General features: G+C 34.8%; 1 protein-coding gene and 1 long non-coding RNA gene across 2 annotated transcripts in view; both read right to left on the reverse strand.

Moving 5' to 3' along the window:
* Positions 1-15,790, reverse strand: part of LOC107951593 (uncharacterized) — a 67,926-nt gene extending 52,136 nt beyond the window's left edge. The window contains exons 1-15 of the mRNA XM_016886689.2: positions 15,507-15,790; positions 14,831-14,912; positions 14,579-14,682; positions 14,292-14,387; positions 14,138-14,185; positions 13,333-13,383; positions 12,881-12,984; positions 12,586-12,703; positions 11,611-11,712; positions 11,271-11,471; positions 10,889-11,049; positions 10,547-10,705; positions 9,457-9,549; positions 8,994-9,345; positions 8,570-8,683 (exon numbers count right to left, since the gene is read on the reverse strand). Of these exons, the coding sequence (XP_016742178.1) occupies positions 8,570-8,683; positions 8,994-9,345; positions 9,457-9,549; positions 10,547-10,705; positions 10,889-11,049; positions 11,271-11,471; positions 11,611-11,712; positions 12,586-12,703; positions 12,881-12,984; positions 13,333-13,383; positions 14,138-14,185; positions 14,292-14,387; positions 14,579-14,682; positions 14,831-14,912; positions 15,507-15,521 (1,800 nt within the window). The 5' untranslated portion in view covers positions 15,522-15,790. The remainder of the gene's footprint in view (positions 1-8,569; positions 8,684-8,993; positions 9,346-9,456; positions 9,550-10,546; positions 10,706-10,888; positions 11,050-11,270; positions 11,472-11,610; positions 11,713-12,585; positions 12,704-12,880; positions 12,985-13,332; positions 13,384-14,137; positions 14,186-14,291; positions 14,388-14,578; positions 14,683-14,830; positions 14,913-15,506) is intronic.
* On the reverse strand, positions 83-8,245 carry LOC121215502 (uncharacterized). The gene is made up of 2 exons (XR_005911386.1): positions 6,807-8,245; positions 83-5,512 (listed from the first exon to the last, which is right to left on the reverse strand). It is a non-coding gene; the product is annotated as an uncharacterized lncRNA (long non-coding RNA).
* Positions 15,791-20,958: the final 5,168 nt, after the last annotated feature.

Here is a 20,958-nt window from a genome sequence, read left to right on the forward strand (position 1 = left end):
TTGTCTAAATGGGCGGGTTTTTACTACTTGACTGCATTCATACGCATCTGATTGAGTGACTGGGTGTAAGTCTGTTTGTCTGTTTTCTATCTCCTTGTCTTAACGTTTGTGATTGTTCTAATTGCGGGTATTAAGGTGTAAGCGTAATTCCGACTTTCTTATCATTGTGTTTGTGATGATAGTGTTTTGGTATCAACCAGTTGATGGGTTTTCCTGTTGTGATTCTGCGTATAGTACCGAGTGTGTTGATTGTTGCGTATGGTCAGGACGTAGGTTCCGAGTTTACCCTCTATTTCTATGCATCTCTGTAAATACACTATGCCATTGAACTGCTATTTGGATTTCTGTTCTATAAAATTTTGTTGTTTGTCACTGAGCTAATGTAGCTAACCCCCTTAGTGTTTTCCCTTTTATGTACATTATTGCTTTCTGAAGCTTAGACTTGGCATGCCAGAGATTTCAGACAGTCATGATAAGGAAACATGTTTAAGAGTCTTCTTTTTTATTACTATTTTGGTAAATGGTTTTGAAATAAAAACAGTTATAAGAACTGTGGTATGAATTTAATTTGGGCTTTTCGTAAATGATTTTCTTTGGACAGAATTTTTTTTTGTAATAACGAGACTTTATTTCTGAGTGTTTTTATGGAATTTAAATGCTATAATATTTTTTTTCGGTTTGTTAAACTAAATTTTCCACGATCACTTCGGTGATCAATGTGACCTCCAGAATCTGACCTAAACTTTTAGGCCGGGTTTTGGGGCGTTACAAGTTCTTTCAAATATTTTTCTTCCTATAACCATTTATCTAGCCATAAAAAGATTACCATAGCTAATGGATCAGTAACCACCATGACAGACCAAAAAGATATACCTTTAAGCAATTTTCTTATTTTAAAATAAGTCCCCCATGTTCCTAAACTTTATGCAAATCTATTTTCATTCAAAACTAATTAAAGACTTTAGAAGTTCAAGTAAATTTTTTTCCTTTGCATTGTGTATTTTAAGAACAAGACACGAAAAAGAAGATTAGACATGCTTTCAACACTCTCTAGCAAGCCCACACTTTAGTACCAATATTGCACTTGCCAAATTTCTCTCAACCATTCACAACAGAGTGTGATGCATTATATGAAGTAATGAGTGCCATCCTTATGCGGCTAAACATCTTGTGTCTTATTTTAGTAAGGGTTTTTCTTATTCTAATAGGCAAAAATCTACTTATGATTGAGAAGTACTTGCCTTGATATTATCTTTGCAGAAGTGGAAACATTATTTGCTTGGGAGACATTTTTTTCATTAAAACCAATCACTATACTCTCAATTTTTTGTTGGAACAAGAAGTTACAACTACAGAACATCAGAGACTTTTGATGAAATTAATGGCATTTGATTTTACCATCCTATATAAAGCAAGGAATGAGAATAAAGGGGTTGATGCATTGTCTCGGAGACCACAATATGCTGATTTTGTCACTCTGGCCATTCCTTTTAGTCTTGACTTGTTGGACCTCCAAGAAGCTCCCAAGGTGGATCACTACACCAACGAGAATATGAGGTTATTGGCATCTAATCCTTCCACTTGCCCAGGTTTTTTTGTAGCAGGTCACTAACTTTAGTTTAAAAATTGCTTGGTGATTCCAAAAAACAATCCCTTAAAGCATAGACTTCTTTTTGACTCATAATACTCAGTGGTTACTTGAAAACTTTTCACCAGCTTTCTGCATATTTTTTCTGGCCTCAACTCAAGTAGGATGTACACCATTATATGAAAAATTTGTTTGCAATGTTAATAGAACAAATATCAAAGACTGGCACCAGCATGAATCCTCTAACTACTACCTATTCCAAATAGAATCTGGGAAGATGTTTCCCTTGATTTCATCGTGAGTTTGCCCAAATCACACCACTATGATACCATTTTAGTAGTCATTGATCACCTTAGTAAATAAGCCAATTTTATTCCTTTGTCTCATTTGTTTATTGTCAAAATAGTGTTGAATACTTTTGCAGGGAAATTATCCATCTCCTTGGTATTCCACGCTCTACTATTTCTGATTGAAATCATATTTCTTAGCAAATACTAACAAGTGCTCTTAAAGTCATGCAAAATTTTGCTTAAAACAAGTACAAGCTATCATCCACAAACCAACGGCCAATTAGAAGTGGTTAACTGATGCTTAGAAGCCTACTTACGTTCTTTTGCACAAGAACAACTAAAAGCCTGGAGCACTTAACTTTCTTGGGACAAATACTCTTAAAATTTTAGATTTCATACATCTACGGGTAGCACTCATTTTTCTATTGTATATGGAAGAGAACTATCACCCTTTTACCCTTATGTTCCAAGAGAACCAATGTTAGCTGATCTTGGACAACTACTTCAAAGAGATGACATGTTGCAACTCCTCAAAGACAACTTATTGAGGCTCAATCCAAGATGAAAGCTCAAGAAGATTCTAAGCGGCGGGACTTTATTTTTGATGTTGGTGACTATTTTTTTGTGAACCCAACCTTATTGCCAAAAGTCATTAGCCAAACAAACATATGAAAAACTTTCCCTTCAATTTTCAGCCCTGTTAAAAATTTTCACCACATTTCCGTAGTAGTATATGAGTTAGAGGTCCCTCCTACTTCTCAGGTTCATCCTATTTTTCATGTCTCCCACATAAGGCCAGCTAAAGGACAATTACCTTCAGCTCCACCTGCTCCTTTAACCATCACAACATATTAGGGAATCCTTCTTTCTCCTGCGAAAGTCCTTTCTCATTGGTGGGTGCAAGAAGCTGGTGTGCCGAACTTGGAGTTACTAATTGCATAGGAAGTAAGACTTCTGGAAGAAGCAACATGGGAGAATTATGATTTACTTGTTGGACAATTTTCGTCTTTTCACCTCGAGGACAAGTCGCATTTCTAGGGGGAAATATTGATAGCATACCACCCTTACGTGTATATTCAAGGAGAAAAACTAGGACATGCGACAGATGAGAAAAGGAAGTTCAGGACCAGCTCAAGCTTTTATTGGGATTGCATGACCCTATTGTCAGTTTAGAAATAGAAGCCACAATCTTAAGTGGTGGAGAGTTTGAGTGCAAGTAGTGCTCCCTTTTTTTAGCCTTATAATTAAAGGAATTATTGTATTATATAGTGAGGGACTTTTGTTTTTTAGGATAAGATTTATTATTTGATGTTTCAAGTATTAGATTGGAGATTTTGTCCTTCTCAAATTGAAATCTTTATTTGAAATAAATATCAACTATTTTTTTTTTCTTAGTCTCAGACAAATTATTCCCTTTACCTCTATCATAGAACCAAGCATGTTGAAGTTGATAGACATTTAATCAAGGAAAAACTTGACAATTGATTTCTTTGTACATTGTTTCAACAAAGGGTCATCTATCAGATATGCTAACAAGTTATAGTGGGGCTCCCAAATAATGTATTTCAAGATTTGTAACAAGCTTGGAACAGAGGATATCCATTCATTAGCTTGAGGAGAGTGTCAAACAAAGAAATAATGCGATTGACTATTTGAGCTTGTTGAAAATAATATTTTTTTTTCCTTGTCCATTAAGTTAAGTATTTACATGGATATATATACACAACTATGTTGAACTACAATCTTCACAATAAATAGAGTAAATAAAATCCCATGACTTCAACCTTAAGAAATCAGATCAACCTTGATTAACAAGTCCGTCAATGGTCAACACTCCCCTTCAAGTTGGTGCATAGATATCACACATGTCCAACTTGCAGACCAAATTGTGATAAGTTCTGTTATTGAATCCTTTAGTGAACATATCAGTTAATTGCTCATTCGAGGCTACATGACTTAAATCTAGGATGTCGGTAGTCAACTTTTCTTTGATAAAATATTGATCAATTTCTATGTGCTTTGTTCAATCATGTTGTTTCGGGTTTTGGTATATGCTGATGACGACCTTGTTGTCACAATATAAGGATAGTTTTCCTTTATTCGACAACTTCAATTCCTCCATAGCTTTCAATAACCACAGTAGCTCGCAAACGCCTTGAGCCATAGCTCTATATTTTGCCTCATTACTTGATCGAGCAACCACACTTTGATTCTTGCTTCTCCAAGTGATTAAGTTTCCTCCCACAAGTGTGCAATATCCAAACGTAGACTTCTTGTCATCCAGAGATCCAACCCAATCTACATTTGTAAAAGCTTATATCTGCATATGCTATGTCAGGTTTAGTGTGTGAGAGATAAATTAGTCTACCAACCAGTCTTTGATATCTCTCTTTATCCAATGACTCCCCTATTCTAACTTGCAACCTATGATTGCTTTCCATAGGTGATTCTACAAGCTTGCATCTCATCATACTCGTCCCAGTCAAGCTAGGATATAGTTTCTCTGAGAGATGAAGATTCCTTTCTTTGATATGGCAACTTCAATCACCAGAAAATATTGAAACTTTCCTAGACTTTGATTTCAAATTCCTGAGTCAAACACTGTTTCAGTGAGCCATTTCTTTCTTATCGTCTCCTATCGTCACTATGTCATCAACATATACAATAAGGAAAGTGATCTTACCCTTGTGATCTTCCATAAAAAAGGGTATGATCAGTATTGCTCTGTTGATAACCAAAAGTGACTATAGCTTTGCGGGTTCTGTTAAACCATGCTTTGGGCGATTGTTTCAGCCCATATAAGACTTTCTTCAATCTACATACTTTCACATGCGTTTTTGTATATCAAATTCAAGAGAAAATTGCATATACACTTCCTCTTCCAGGTCTTCATGTATGAATGCATTCTTCAAATCAAACTGTTGTAGGTTCTAGTCAAGGTTGGTTGCACAAGAAAATAGAAGCCTGATGGTGTTCATTTTGGCAACAGGGGCAAACGTCTCTTAATAATCCACTCTATAAATTTGAGTGAAGCCTTTAGCAACCAATTTAGCTTTGAATCTTTCAATCGAACCATCAAACTTGTGTTTCACAGTAAACACCCATTTACAACTCACCAAGTTCTTGTCTACTAGAGGAGTAACCAGCTCCCAAATTTCATTCTTTGCCAATGCTTTCATTTCTTCAACCATGGCTTTTTTCCACTTGGGATCTTCAAATGCTTCATGTCAATCTTGTGGAATAGACACAGGGGACAAAGACAAGGCAAAGGCTCTATAGGGAGGGGACAATGAGTCATAAGAGATAAAGCTAGACATAGGGTGTCTAGTACAAGATCTAACACTTTTTCTTTAGCCATCAGGCTTATCTAAATCATTTGAAAGATAGGAAAGTAACGGCAACTCACCAAAAAAGGAAGATTCTTGGCACATAGTCGGTTGCATGATGGCGTCTTCTATTCTAGTCCTTCTCAATACTTCATTAAATCTGATTTGTCCAAACGCTTAACAATCTCCTTTTGAACAGTAGTCTCTCCCTGAACAGTAGCTCCCTCTTGAATAATAGTGTTGTCTGGAATAAGTTTTTCAATAGTTACTGAGTCAGGTATCACTTCTTCTCTTTCATTATTCTCCCCCTGAAAAGGTGATTGAGTTGTAACATAATAGGGCTTCGTTTCTCTAAATGTAACATTCATACTAACGAAAGTTCATCGTGAAGTAGGATGATAACACTTATTTCCTATCTGTGTTGGAGAATATCCAATGAACACACATTTAAGGGCTCATGGATCTAATTTACCTGCTTTCCGATCATGGACATAACAGACACATCCAAATATCTTTGAAGGAACAGCATAAGTATTGTGTCCTTGTAAAGTTTCCAAGGGACTCATGAAATTAAGAGTTTTGAGTGGCATTCTATTAATAAGGTAGGCTGCTACAAGAATTGCGTCCCCTCAAATTGGTCTAGGAAGGTTCGTGGTAAATAGAAGAGATCTAGTGACTTTTAGCAAATTTTTGTTTTTCCTTTCAGCAACCCCATTCTGTGCACTAGTATCGGGACAAGTTGTCTAATGAATTATCCCATAACACTCCAAATAGGTATCAAAATTATACTCTGTACCATTGTCAATTCTAAAAATTGTATCTTAGCATCAAATTGAGTAAAACCATTTCATGAAAAGATTGGATGTAAACACATCATTTTTTTTTATTTTAGCAAATACACCGAAGTCATCCTAGTGTAGCAATCAATAAAAATAACAACCCACTGATTACCAAATAAAAAGACATGTCAACTTAGTCCCCAAACATCCAAATGAAGAATCATAAAAGGAGTATTACTTCTATTATATCTTAAAGTATAAGAATTTTTAGCGTGTTTAGCAAACTGACAAGCTTCATAAAACAATGAATCAAACCAAGTCTTTGAAAATAAATTATGATATAACTTTTCCATAACAAAAAATGATGGGTGTTCTAACCGCCTATGCCACTACATTATTTCTTGACTGATAACTTTATTGCCTCCAAAAAAATCTTAAACAGTACCACTACTACCCTCCAACATATATAAGTCATCATGCAATCTACCACTGTCAATCATCCTCCCTATTTGAAGAACTTGGAATACACAATGATTAAGGAAAAATTCAATTTTGCAGTTTAATGTATTTGTGATGGCACTAACAAATAAAAGGTTAACTAGAAAATGAGAAACATGTAGTGCAGAGATAGTTTCATATTGGGTGTACAGTTGACAGAACCTTATTCGGTTACAAGAGTAAAAGACCCATCGGCTATCTTAACACTATCTTTTGTTTGATTTGGGGAGTAGTTTAAGAAACTTTGAGGAACTTGTCATGTGTCTATCCGCACTAGAATCAATAATCCATGAATCAGTATTATTGTGAGCATTAAAGGCAATACCTGACTTAACAAAATTGGATGTTGGGTTCAAGGAAGAGTCAAGTCAGGACAAGAGACTTCTGAGATGTCGAATTTCATCCAAAGAAAATATTCCAGTGGATGCAGTTTCTATAGATGACTCTGTAGCCTCAGACAAGTTTGCTCAACCCTGATTTGACTTATTTTGTTTTCCTCCACGGCCTTTGGTGGGTTGACTATGTAATTTCCAGCACTTTTCCCTAGTATGTCATGGCTTTCCACAATAATCACATTGTAGATTATCTTTATCAATGTTATCATCTTTGTTTGGTTCTTGAGAAGCACTAGCGATCAACCCAGCCTTCTCAGTTGATGTTGTATAAAGCATAACACCTCTTCTACTTTCTTTTTTGCTGGACATTGGAGTATGTTTCCTTAAGAGAAGGAAAAGGAATTTTTCCAAGAACTCGAACCCAAATTTGATCATACTTAGTGTTTAACTCGGCCAAAAAGTTGTAAACCATATCCTTTTCCACAAGCTTCTTAAACTTTATTGCATCTCTAATATAGTCGTCTTGGTAATAATCTAGCACGTGCCATAAACTGCTCAGTTCAAAAAAATACTAAGAAATTGACATCTCACCTTGCTTAGTGTTGTGAACCTTATTGCAGATTTCAAAAATCTGAGCATCATTCCCAACTTGTGAGTAGGTGAGAGCAGTTGCATGCCATATTTTTTCTGCAGAGTTAAGTAACAGGTATGTTCTGGAAATCTGGGGCTATATAGAGTTGATAAGCCAAGACATAACAAGAGAGTTATCAGAGTCCACTGATAGTAAGTAGAATCATTGACATCGGGTTTTTTCGAATCACCAATAATATACCCCTGTAGTCCTTTAGCTTTGATAAACAATAAGCACGATCGTGACCATGCGAGATAATTGTGCCCAGCAAGTTTTACTAGATTGATTTGTAACGAAGGGTTATCATAAATAACTTATTTTGTGTCGGCCATTTTTTTCTCTTAAAAGGAAAAAACACCACTAGAGTCAATAACAGTAAGGGATATCGGAGAAACACCAACAAAACCAACAATGGTGGTTGAGAATCAAAGTCGACGGAGGTGGGCTGCACTCATCGGCGTGTGGGCAAGGATGCCAAAGGTATGGGTGGCGTGTGAGGGCCACGTGCAAGGAGTTTGGGCACAGGATTTTGAGATTTTTCTTGAGATTGGACGCGACTTTGTTGAAGGGGGCAGTGAAAAAAAAATTGGTCAAAAGGAGTACAAAATTGGATTTTCTAGGGTTTGTGAATTTCGGGGAAAAAAAAAACTCCTAAATCTAGATTCTCAAGCTCTTAATACCATGTTGAAAATAAGAATTCTTTTTCCTTGTCCATTAACTTAAGTATTTACATGGATATATATACACAACTATGTTGAACTACTCAAGGAAATACAATCTTCACAATAAATAGAATAAATAAAATCCCAAAACTTTATCCTTAAGAAATCAGATCAACCTTAATTAACAAGTCTGTCAATAGTCAATGGTCAATGGAGCTTAGAGGAATTGTTAGTTAAGTTATAAGTTTCCCTAATTTGATAGAGATTTGAAATGTTTATATAGAAGTCTATAGAATCGTTATTTTTTAGGATTGAATTAATTCTAGCGACATCAGTATACACTATCTATTGTTAGAGACACTAAACCCAAGTCAAGATGAGTAGTGCAAGTAAATATATCCATTTCTACGTTGATGTAAACCTTGGAGTCCCCTTTCCCTTCAAGGATTAAAGAAATTACCGTGACATGGCAGGGGGAAATTGTAGCTGACAACCTCCAATCAACATTCTCTCCCACCGGTGAGTGTACAAAATTAGCAGTTAATGCATTCACCTTTTGCTCACTGCAAACACTCTGCAAAAAAGGACAAACATCAGATAATATAGATATATAAATATATGTATATTCAATCTAGTAACACATACCGATTTGAATTTTTTAAATAAACAAATATAACTTTTTGAAGAGAAAAAAAGATGCACATTACAATATGAATTAAAAAAAAATAGTTGAAACATGCTAGCTACCAGAAATAAAAACAAAAAACAGGTTGATATGATTATAAGATACTCTCAGGTATTCTTCTTAGTTGGATATCTTTAGTTATCATTAACTAAGGAATTGTGAGAAAGAAACAGCTCAAAAACAAGGTACTCGATTAAACCTGAGCAAGTGAACCTTCAGGGGCAGAGACACCATAGAATCTTAAAGTTACATCGCAATGGGTATTCCGATGTTTAAATTTTGTTGACACATGGAGTTGTTCAAATCGACCACAAACAATCTCCGTCTGGTTTATATTGATGATCCTTGCAGCAGCTCGACTAATAGATACAGTTACGAAAAACCGGATCATGTTCTGCATGTCCTTCCCTGAATGTGACATCAAGTCCTCATTAGGCTGGTAACTGAGTAATTTATTGATTGCTCGCCATTCTTCTTTACTCAACCTTTCCTCCGTTAACTGTGATCCATCAAAAGCATCCCCGTCAGATGCATCTTCAGATTGTGTTCTCCTGAGATTAAGTTGAATAGAATTTGCAAAATGAAGTTAATGTTGAGGGGAATTTTGGGGGGAAAAATCATAGAACTCAATGACAAAGCAATCCTTTTACATTTCTACCTACCATCCCAATGTAAACCAACTTTTCTTATGAAGCCTTCTCTGTTCAGCTGCTTCCTTAGACTTTACAGATTCAAGCTTCGCATGTGCAAGTAACCTGATTGACCCAAGCAGAAATGGAAATGTTGAACATTAGATGGGAGTAAAGATAAAAATTGTTATAACATGTACATTAATATCCTTGATCACTTCTAATAACAGATTCACATATACAAAACCTGGAGCAACCTATTCAACAACTGAATAAAATTTTAATATATAAATGGAACATACATAGATCATGGTAATCCAATAATATCTAATCCTGATGAGTATTTGAACATAAAGACGGATTATGACAAAGGGCCAGACCAAGAGAAAACATTCATAATAGGGTATCTCTCTCTTTTATGGCAAATTCTGTCACTTGACGGGCCATATTTGTCCCATATCTGAATTTATTTTTTTTAACATCTTTCTTTGCATATCTGGAGGCATCTAACACATGTCCACCCACGTCAAATGCATGTCCATATAACATTAGGACAATGTAATGGTAAAGAATGGGTGGAGCTATGGCCATGCTTCATAGTGAAAAAACAAGACTGCTGGTTTCACCGATCACTAATTTCTAAAAATTACTCAGACAAAAATCTTCCCACTTTCAAAGAGATATTGATGCATAAGTACAACTACATGGCAATAACATTTGTGTAACAAGCACAACTTCAGTTGGAGCTTTTACTATGTTTTCTCATAGATAGTGGTCGTGACCACTTACACCATACACCAAATAGAAATAGACGATAAAGGACCTTGAAAACTAATTTACCTAAAAAAGCACTGACAACTTAGTGCAATAATTGCCTAAGCCATCATAATCATGATGGCTCACAGCAAGCTACTCTATCTAATTGCCACTAAAGCCTAAATGACTTTTTTGTAAAAATTACTTAAACAGTATCTTAACTAAACAAAGAACATGGTTTTTCCAGAACTAGTTGAATATTGGGATGTCCAGCATGCATGTATTTGTCCCAGCAAATCAATGACCAAGTTTGACTTCATTTCAGAGAGGGGGAGCGGAGAGTTAAGGCAAAACTAAATCTTGTTACCTCCATAGAAGAATTACTTTTGAATCGAGAGCTTTCTCAACCTCTCTAATTTCTATGTTGACAACACGTGATGACTGCTGTAGCATACTGGCATACAAGTGAATGTAACGTCGACGAAGCTGGCACATATGCCGTATTTGATCCCACGAGAACCGATAGCTGAAATTGTTATGCAGTTTAAGGGGGGGGGGGCAACATTTAATCACAGAGCAGACAGCAAAGAGATGTAACTGACTTTGAAATTTGTTTAATTTAAGTGTAACTTTTCAGATTAGAAAACAAGAGGTACTCTTATGAGTAATTATCAAATTAAAATATGTACAAAAAGAGCAATGTATGTACCACATTTTCCTTTGATGCAATGCTGCCATAGCAGCATACCGCCACCACAAAACGTAAGACTCCTTCGAAACTGGCACCACAGGTCTTAAATGGGAAATTTCAACATATGCCATATATCTTGAAAAGACTTCTAAAAGTTTTATCCAATCATGATATTGTGCCTGTTAAAGGGCAAAACAGATCATTTCAAGACTTGAATAGAACTAGCCTTTTTCTTTCTCTTTCTCTTTCTCATTCCAATTATTTCTTAGTAGGCAATGTAAAGAAGACTGAATTTAAATCTTTTTATTTCATAGGAAACTGAATTTAAATCTTTTTATTTCATAGGAAAATTAAAATGGAGAAATTAAAAATATACATGGAAAAGAAAAAGTATAGGAACCTCCGTGATAGTTAAGGCGACATCACTTAAGACAAGAGAAGCCTTCTCAGAAGGAATATCTGGATTTTTTCTTTCTTGATTTCCAAGTCGATGATACTTAAGTACTCCATTGATTGGTGACACCAAGTAATTGCGATTCATAGCCCACATAGACACCACTTCATTGTCAGCAGCAGGTTCATTTATACCATCTTCAAATACCTGGATAAACAAAATTTTATAAAGAATAAGGGTCATTTAAAATTTAGTTTAATGTTTCAGTTAACCTTACACACTACTACAATAAAAATTATGGAACTAAGGAAGTAAATGAGATAATGATTCCACATATGAGCCAAACCTCAATCCATTCTTTGGGACTAAGATCTTCCCATTTCTTATCTATCTTCCAGGGCAAGTTATCTGAATCATGATACATAGCAAGCCTCTCCAATTGCAAAGACTAAACACAAACTTCAAAAGCATTAGCACAATAATTTTTCTTGTCATTCATAAACAAAAGGCAAAAATAGCAATCATGAAAAACAATTTGTAAATACTAAACCTGAAAGGAAACGTAGGAGAAATCTAACATTCAAGAGGAGAATCGGCCCATCATATTTTGTTCATTTAAATTGGACAAGCATTTGTTAAAATTGATCTTCATTCTTCTGTTTTGGCATGAATATAAACTTGTTTAGATTATGCCAGCCACTTTCACATCCTAGGTTGACACTTTGTCCTCTTCAGATATGGAATTATAACCAAATTATAGATCATGTTTCTGAATTGAGTAGCAAGAATTCAATGCAAAGATAATCTTTGTCTAACCCATAATCTACTAATGAAATTCAGTTGCAATGATGGATAATGACAGTCTATACAATTCAAGAAGCCTCATACCAGCATTGATGGAAGCTATACACTATGCCATTGAGTAATCATAAAATTACATTTAACCTCACAAATTCAAGGAGCTCATTTCATGGATTAGTTATTCATATATTCATTCCAAGCCCTCAGAATCTAAGGTAAAGCACTAAGCAAACATACAACAAATAGTTGAAACATCAGAACAGGAACTTTTTACCATTATGACCTAAAAGAAGATTCCCATTTATCAAACTGGAATTTTGTTTATTCAAAGTTCAAACATAAGATTCATCTTTTCTTGAGAAATTCCCTCGGTAAATTATATTTTGATTCAATACCCTCTATTTCAAGAAACAACCATAGCTCATAACTATTAATGTGTTTCTGAAATTACTAATACTAGACTCAACTGTTTTAAAGGACGGTAGCATGAGTTTGTATTGCATGGGAAAAAAGAGCGGACCTTACGCAACTTATCCAAAGCACCACTAGTATCAAAGGTCTCATTTCCTTGCTCATCCATAGTAACAGCAGCAAGCTTGGCCAGGGTAACACCGAAAGAAAATGGATGACCAGGATTACTACAAGATTATAGTCCATTAATATCAAAGCAAACTGGTCAGTAAAGAACGACAAAGGAAAATATGTAACTAATCCAGAGATTGGAAGGTAAACCTATTTTAGTTTACAAAGCTTAAGACAAATCACAAATCCAAAAACAGTTATAGAAAACATTAAAAATAGCACACGACCACCACCTGAAGCAATCCTCATATCTGATATGTACATTGCTGATAGTTATCTTCAGATTTCCAATAATTGTAGCAATTAGAGAACCAAGCCATGAATTTCCAGGAGGTGGCTGCACATAAACTCAAACAAGAGGGGGGAAGAAAAGAGCTAGCAATGAGTCACTATAATTTATAAAAAGAGCCATATTTTCTTACATGAGCTTTAATGCACGAACCACAAAGAATTATTGACTTCATAAAACTAACACAAAATGCGTAAAGGTTTACAAGTAAAACAGTTAATGTATGAAGAGCCATTCATCGACATTTTACCAGGAGGAATATAAAAGTGTATTAGCGACAAGTGAAATAGATAGCAGCCTGATAAAAAATTGAATAGAGGTACCTTATTTAATCATAAAAACAAAAGAAAGCAGTATTCTTAGAAAGTAATATGTGCCTAGCATCCAAAGACATACATTTTCCAGATTTGACCCAGATATCGCCTCAAGAGTTGCTGCTTCTGCCTCCTGCAGGCAATAAAAAATTTTAAAATAATTATGTCCAAATGCATGACTATAGAACAAAATTTCAAAATTCCAGAATTGTTCAACTCTTATTTTATTTCTAAAATTCAAAATTCAAAAAATGTTCCTATATTAAATCTTATTTTGAAAACACAAGGAATAACAATTGTTCAACTCAACAATACAGACAAGTTCATAATGGAACATACAATATTCTCAAAACTATTGCCTGTAAAGTTGATATTAAGAAATACTATATGCACTATATATCTGAGCTCCAATAAGAGATCTTTATACAACAATGTAGAATTGCAGATATTAAACAAGGGAAAACATTTGCAAAGGACTCTGCCTAAGAACAGAAAAATAACCACTAGTCCTCTCCAAAAAGGTCACTACCATTAATTAACAAGTATGAGAAAATCTAGAATAGATGTGAAGAGGGTCAGAAACAGAGGAGAAGAAGAAGAAGCCTCTAATATCCAAGTGTCAACAAAATATTAAAAACTTTAGGCATTAGAACATCAGTAGAATAAGGATTCTTGTTAATAGTCATGAACTTGACATGGGAAAAATGTTACTTCCTTACTGGTAAACTTTGGAACAAGATTATACTTGTATGAAACACAATGATATCAAGTACACGATGCTATAAGAAATAAAGGTGTTTGAACAAGATTATACTTGGAGGAAACACAATGATATAGTACCATGTCATAAGTAATATAAGTGAGTTTTTATTTAAAAAAGAAATTACCTCAATTTGCTGAATTTTAGCTACAAAAAGTTTTTCCCTGTCCTCCTCCTGTACAATTGAAATAAGATTTCAAATCAAAATAAGAAAAAGATACGGCTTTGGTAATAGGAAACTTGGGAAGAAATTCACTCCCCCAAATAAAATATCATCTTACTTTAAGTTTCCGGCCATCAGGAGTTGGGTGAGCAAGAACAAATACACGATCAATGAGAACAATTACAGGTTCATTACCCAAGCTTTTCCATGGAACCTACAATATAAAATTTCAAGAACAATAATAACAAAAATAACTAGAAGTTAGAACATAAAAGTTATGTGCCAAAACATATTTAGAAACTACAATTTAAGGAACAAAAAAAGCGGGATTTATTTCCATGGAAAAAGTTAAAGAACACAAACCTAACAGAAAATAAAGCAAACACTAACGATGAAAATAGCTACCTTCAGAGTTATAGTGCCCACAAAACCAGCTTTGACAGCAACAGGAAGATTTAAAGAGTTCAGGGCCTCTGCCTTCAATTTTAAATCTTTGAGGACAACGTCACCTGTAAGAAGGAAGAAATTTTACAAAGCCATCATGTTTCACTTGCCAAATTCCTTTCATAAGAAACCGTCATGTAACAATCATAGCTCAAACAGATGGAGAAAACGATAAGAAAAGTAAGCAAGAACAAACGGTATTTGTGAAGAAACCTTGCCAAACACTGATCCTTAATGTCTCTAATGAGAGATCATTAACATACTCTCCCAAGTATCTTCGAAGCAAATGCAGAACCTACAAATAAAGAAAAATATGCACAAATTCAGAAACACTGAAAAAAGCAACAAACACATTATACTATAAGAAAGTGCTGAATGTTGAAAAGCATAACTATAAGTAATAACATGAAAAAATAAAAATGTAAGCCCACAGGTGCGAATGTTACAATCAAAACTAATAACTTCAGGCACATACGACGCTTGAATGATTAAACACATGAATACGGGTAACAAATGGAAATCAAACAGCAACATATCAATGAAAAACTTGTAAAAGCTTGTGCCTGATTTATTGCTTCGTCACTCTTCTCTTATCATCTACACGGCTCTTATGTACTATATGATGATCACCTCGCAACTCATTTCCTAATCTACTTTACAATGCTTGCAAATTATTTAATTAAAAAGGGACCTTAGATTAGGTTCCTCCAATCTCAATTGTTAAAATATAATTATGAAACAATAACAATTTAATTGTAAAAATAAAAGGTAAGATCAAAATTTTAGAAGCTTTCAAGTTCCAATGACATTCTCGAGCTATTTAAATTCAGTAAGGTACAAGCACTCCCGTTAAAAATGAAAAAAAAAATGAAAAAGGAAATAAGCCTACCTGAGCTTCAAACATGACGATGAATCGCAATGCGGTTCGTCTCCAGCTAAAAACAGGAAGCGAACCTGATTATGGTGTTAGAGTTGTGCAAATTGAGAGTGATCGATGTCCAATGAGAGGCATCTCAGACAATTGATTTTGAAATCGGATGGAATCAGGGTTTTCGTCAAGAGGCGAAACCATTGATTGATCGATTACACTATACACCAAGAGAAGCGGACAGTTTGTTGTAAGGAAGGAATGGAAAATAAACGGAAAAAAAATTGAGAATAAAACTAGGAGCGTTAAATATAACTGCTCTGTTCTGCCGCCATTAACATTACATTACATGTCCCGGTCTTTTGCAAATTAAATGGCATGTTATAATTTGTATTTTCTTTTTTTTATCAACTCTCAAAACCATAGCTTTTGCATATATATTGGTGAACTCAACATCAATTCTGTATTAAAATTTAAACATTTAATAAATAATATTTTTGTCTTTCAAATCCTTATGTAAAATTTATAAAAAAAAGCACAATTTAAATTCAAAATAAATATATTAAAATAATGTATTTTCAACTTAAAACATCAAACACATATTATTTGTATGTAGTTTTTTACATGTATTAAATTGTGTGAAACTGGTTTTTTAGGTGATGAGTGGAACACTTCCTACAATGGATTTCGCGGTTGGTGTCAATAGCTCAGGTTTGACTAGTGGTATTGGAAGGGCTACGAAGAAAGTTTCCACTAGACTGAAAGTACAATTAGATTTTGATGACCCAACTGTGGATAATAATGGCCAAATGATTCAGTCAGAGATTCCAAAGGCAGCGTACAAATTAACCATTTTAGGAGCTTTATCAGAGAAGAATAATGGTGGTTTTCTGGAAGAGGAGTTTACACTTTTGGATGGCGGTGCTGTTACTAAAGTGATTAAGGGTGTTCCGTCAATTACGTTCTCTAACAGAGTGCAGGAGTTTATCCAACAACAAATAGCCAATACAGTTATTATGAAATTACTAGAGGGAAGGATTGGTTTTAATGTTTTGTTGAATAAAATCAATTTACTGTAAAATCCTCAGTCAGATCCAACTCATGGATCTCGAGAATGATTTTTATTTGGTTCATTTTTAGGATGAATCTGACTATAATAAGGTATTAGTATGAGGGCTATGGGTAATTTTTGGCAGATACCTGACTGTTTGCCCATGGTCACTAGAGTTTTCAACAAGTCAGAGTGGTATTGAGTCGCAAGTTGTTTGGAACCTAGATTGCCTGAAGGTTATTAATCGAATTGCCTCTTAAGGGTGATTGGTCAGACAATTGGTCCAGTGGTGAAGCTGGATGTTCATACGGGCTGTGCTCGCATGGGACGATTTGCGTGGCTGACAGTCTGTGTTGATTTGAGGGAGCCGTTGGTGTCGAAGATTCGAATCAATGGTTATCTCTAGCATGTTGAAGATGAAGCTTTACCAAATATCTATTTCCAATATGGTATGTATGGACATGCAGTGGAAGTTTGTCCCCGAATTGTGATGGCTCCACCGGTAGAGGAGTCAAGTTGCACTCGACCGATCATAGAGAAGTCGGGTCTTGAAAAGAATGTAGATGATGAACCCTATGGTTCATGGATGGTAGTGGAGAGACGGAGAGGGAATAGTCGGGCTTCTAATGAGGGAAGAAATGGAGGTTCCGGGGGCCTTGCTAAGAGATCTCACTTTGTAATGTTAGGGGTTAGTAAGGGAGAGATTTTCATAGTGTTTAATGGCGAGGTTAATAGGAGTGATTAGGTAGTAACTAAGGAAAAGTCTGATGGGGATAGGGATATGGGGTTAGGGTTTCTAGAAAAAGATGTTATTGAGACGAAATGGAAACAGGCCAAGTTAAAGGCTAAGGGGAAAAAATGGTGATGGGGAATGGGCCAAAGTCAGCCTTGAAGGTTTTGAAGCCCAATAATGGAAATTTGAATATTGGCCAGGGTGTGTAGCACCCCTAACCCGTATCCGATGCTAGAATAGGGTTACGAGGTATTATCGGATAATACACTTTATTCACATACATTTATACATTCATAAACCAAATCCATACAAATCATGCACAATGCCCCTTATAAGGCTCTACGAGACCTTAAAACATGCTTAGAAATGGTTTGGGGCTAAACCGATAACATTTACAAACTTTGGGAAACTTAGAAAATTTTCTTTGATTTAAGGATCACACGCTCGCGTGAACAGGCCGTGTGCCTCACACGGCCACCAGACACGCCCGTGGCATAGGGCATACACACTAACTTGTACCACATGGCTGGAGACACGCCCGTGTGCCATAGTCGTGGGAAAATTAGGTAGGTTATTGATAATGACCTGAAATTTACGGTTATCAGAAATCGTGTTTCTGGCTTACTATTTTAGAAAATCGGGTTCGTAAATATTTATTAGAAATATTACGAAGCTAGCTGAGTGATTAATTAGATTTTAGTTAAGTAAATTAGCTTGAATTAAGGTTAATTTAGTGTAGGGACTAGATTGAATATAGTGCAAAAGTTTAATTATAGACTAAAGAAAATTGAAGGGACTAAATTAGCAAATAACTCATAAAAGGGAATAGTGCCAAATGTATGGAAAATATTATTCCATGTGTATGTATAATATAGATATATTTATACTTAATACTTAAGTATATAATAAAATAATATATTAATTTAATAATTTAATAATATAATAAAATAAATAAAATAAAGAAACAATAGAAAAAGAGAACAGGGAAGAAAAGAAATTGGGGAGAAAAAGAAAGAAAGAAAAAGAAAAGAAAAAATTAAGGTTTTGAAGTTTGAAGCTTAATTTGGTAAGTCAATTAAGTCTATTTCTTTATAATTTTGATGTTTTTGGAGTCCTAAAGACAAATATTACTTGATGTAAGTGAAAATTTTGAAAGTTAGTATATTTTTAGACATGTGTTATGTTGAACAAATTGTTGAATTAGGGATTTAAATGAATAAATTTCAATTTAGAATTGATTAAGGGATTAAATTGTAAAAGAAGCTATAAGTTTTATGTTTGAGGGACTAAATTGAAAGAAATTTGAGATTAGGGTTTTACCATGAATATTTAATGGCTAATGTGAATATGATAGGAGATTGAATAAAGATAAAGTATGAATTAAGTGATAAAAATAAATGAGTTAATTAGGATTAAATTGAAATTGAAATTTGAATTAAATAAAAATTCAATTATTTATTGTGAATTGTTATTTATTAATAGTATAAATTGTTTAATTTCCGTAGCTAACATAGTACCAGAGAAATCGATAAAGAAAACAAAAGAGAAGGTGAACGAAGAGTAAACCGAGAATTATGGTTTGTATTTCTATAAACCAAAGTTAATAATTACTATTGCATTTATTATATATATGGTAAGTTGTATGGAGGTAAGTATTGCTATTATTGTATTGAATCGAATTGAGTTGTGAGTATTTGAAATGAAATGTATATTGATTGTTATCTGAAAATTAAAAATGAAATAAATACCCTATTAACAGTGTCGGGCTAGGTTGGATATAATTGACATGCCATAAGATTGGAAATGTACAGGGATACTTCAACCTTGAGTCGATGAGGCACTAATAGTGTCGTATTATTACTTCCACTTTGTGTCGATGAGGCACTTCGTGTGTCGTACTGTTTCTATTACTTCAGTTTAATCCGATTAGGTACTATGTACCGTACTGCTACTGTTTACTTCGGCAAATCCGATGAGGCATATTGTGCCGTGCTGGTGTGTTGGTTGGATCAGTGTATCACCAAAGTCCGAATTATGTTAATAGGGGTAAATTACCGTACTGAACAACTGAATTACTGTGCTACTGTATTGGAAATCAATTGTAATTGATTAGTATTGAATTGAACTGAATGTTTTATTGAGAAAGAATTTGAATATAGTTAGTATTATGAGATTTGAAATTAATAGCTTAATTGCATTTTATGTTAATATTTGTTTTAAGTGTTGGTTTATAGAAATATCACTGAGTGAATACTTAGCGAACGATTTGTTTTTGTGTGCAGGTTCGGTACGAAAGTGACTAACAACTCAGCATCCAAGCCAAGCCCGAACTCAAATAGTTGGTGATGTATCTTATTTTAAGAAATAGCATGTACCTAGGTTGTCTTTTGAAGTTATTTTGTGTAAGAAAGATAATGGTTAACCCATGAATGCAAAGTTTATGTTTATAATACGGTCATTTATATATTTTATTTTGAGTTGATTTAGATGGTACCAAGGTATATTATCTGGAGGTTCTATGTTAAACACTTACTAATACACTCGAGTTGGATCGTAACATTGATGATTTTAATGTGAAACAGATGTATTTAATCATGTTTTGGATTGGTTAAAAGATTGAATTTTTAGTTGCTTGTTATTAAAGTTTGCAGGGTTGGTAAACTTGGACTTTAAGGTTCATTTTGAGTCCACACGGTCTGGCACATGGGCATGTGATCAGACTGCATGAGACACACTGCCCTTACACGGGCATGTGAGCAGGTCATGTGTCCCCTGCATCTAAAATGTAGTAAACAGAATACTCAGGTATGGCTACAGGAGCAGAGACACGGGTGTGTGTCTCAGCCATGTATAGTACACGGCCTCAGTACACGAGCATGTGCCTGGCAGTGTGAAAACTGCACTAGGTTCGAATTGAAAAGAAATCCACACAAGCTAAGCACATGGGCGTGTGTCTTGGCAGTGTAAAACTAGTTTGTTCATAAGCAACAAGTTAGAGAAGTACACGGGTAGAGGACACGGGCATGTCCTAGCCATGTGAGTCACATGGGGTGACAATATGAGCGTGTCTCTAAATCACACGGGCGTGTGGTATTATTCTTTAAGAGAAATCTTGGAAATTTTACAAAAAAATTTATAAGTTTCTGATTGGGTTCTGGTTTGATCTTAACATCTTTTATGGGCCTTGAACATCCATATAAGAGGTTAATAAGATATATTACTGAATTATACAATGTTTAATTTTATTTGATTTTTGTTATAAACCGTAGTGACCGGTAATGCTCTGTAATCCTATTCTGATGTCGGAAAAGGGTTAGGGGGAGTTACATTTAGTGGTATCAGAGCTATTCAGGCTTAGTCGATTCTAGGATCAAATTGGGTACAGAAATGAGTTTAGAGAAAGAGATAATACAGAGATACTCAGAGTGACAGCTGATGCTCTTCAAAGAGCAGTAGGAACTATACCTACTATAACTCCTACCCCTCAAACTCGATGAGCTCCGATTAAAGAATTGTGGAAGTATGGTGCTACCGAATTCCTGGGATCAAAGGAAGTTGACCCGTCTGTACCTGAAAATTGGATAGAAACTACAAATAGAATCCTGAAACAACATGAATGTACCCCACAGGAATGTTTATTGTATGCTATTTCTTTATTACAAAGAGAGCTTATGTATGGTGGGAATCAG

This window comes from Gossypium hirsutum, chromosome A02 (genome assembly GCF_007990345.1).
Source record: "Gossypium hirsutum isolate 1008001.06 chromosome A02, Gossypium_hirsutum_v2.1, whole genome shotgun sequence".
Lineage (NCBI taxonomy): Eukaryota > Viridiplantae > Streptophyta > Magnoliopsida > Malvales > Malvaceae > Gossypium > Gossypium hirsutum.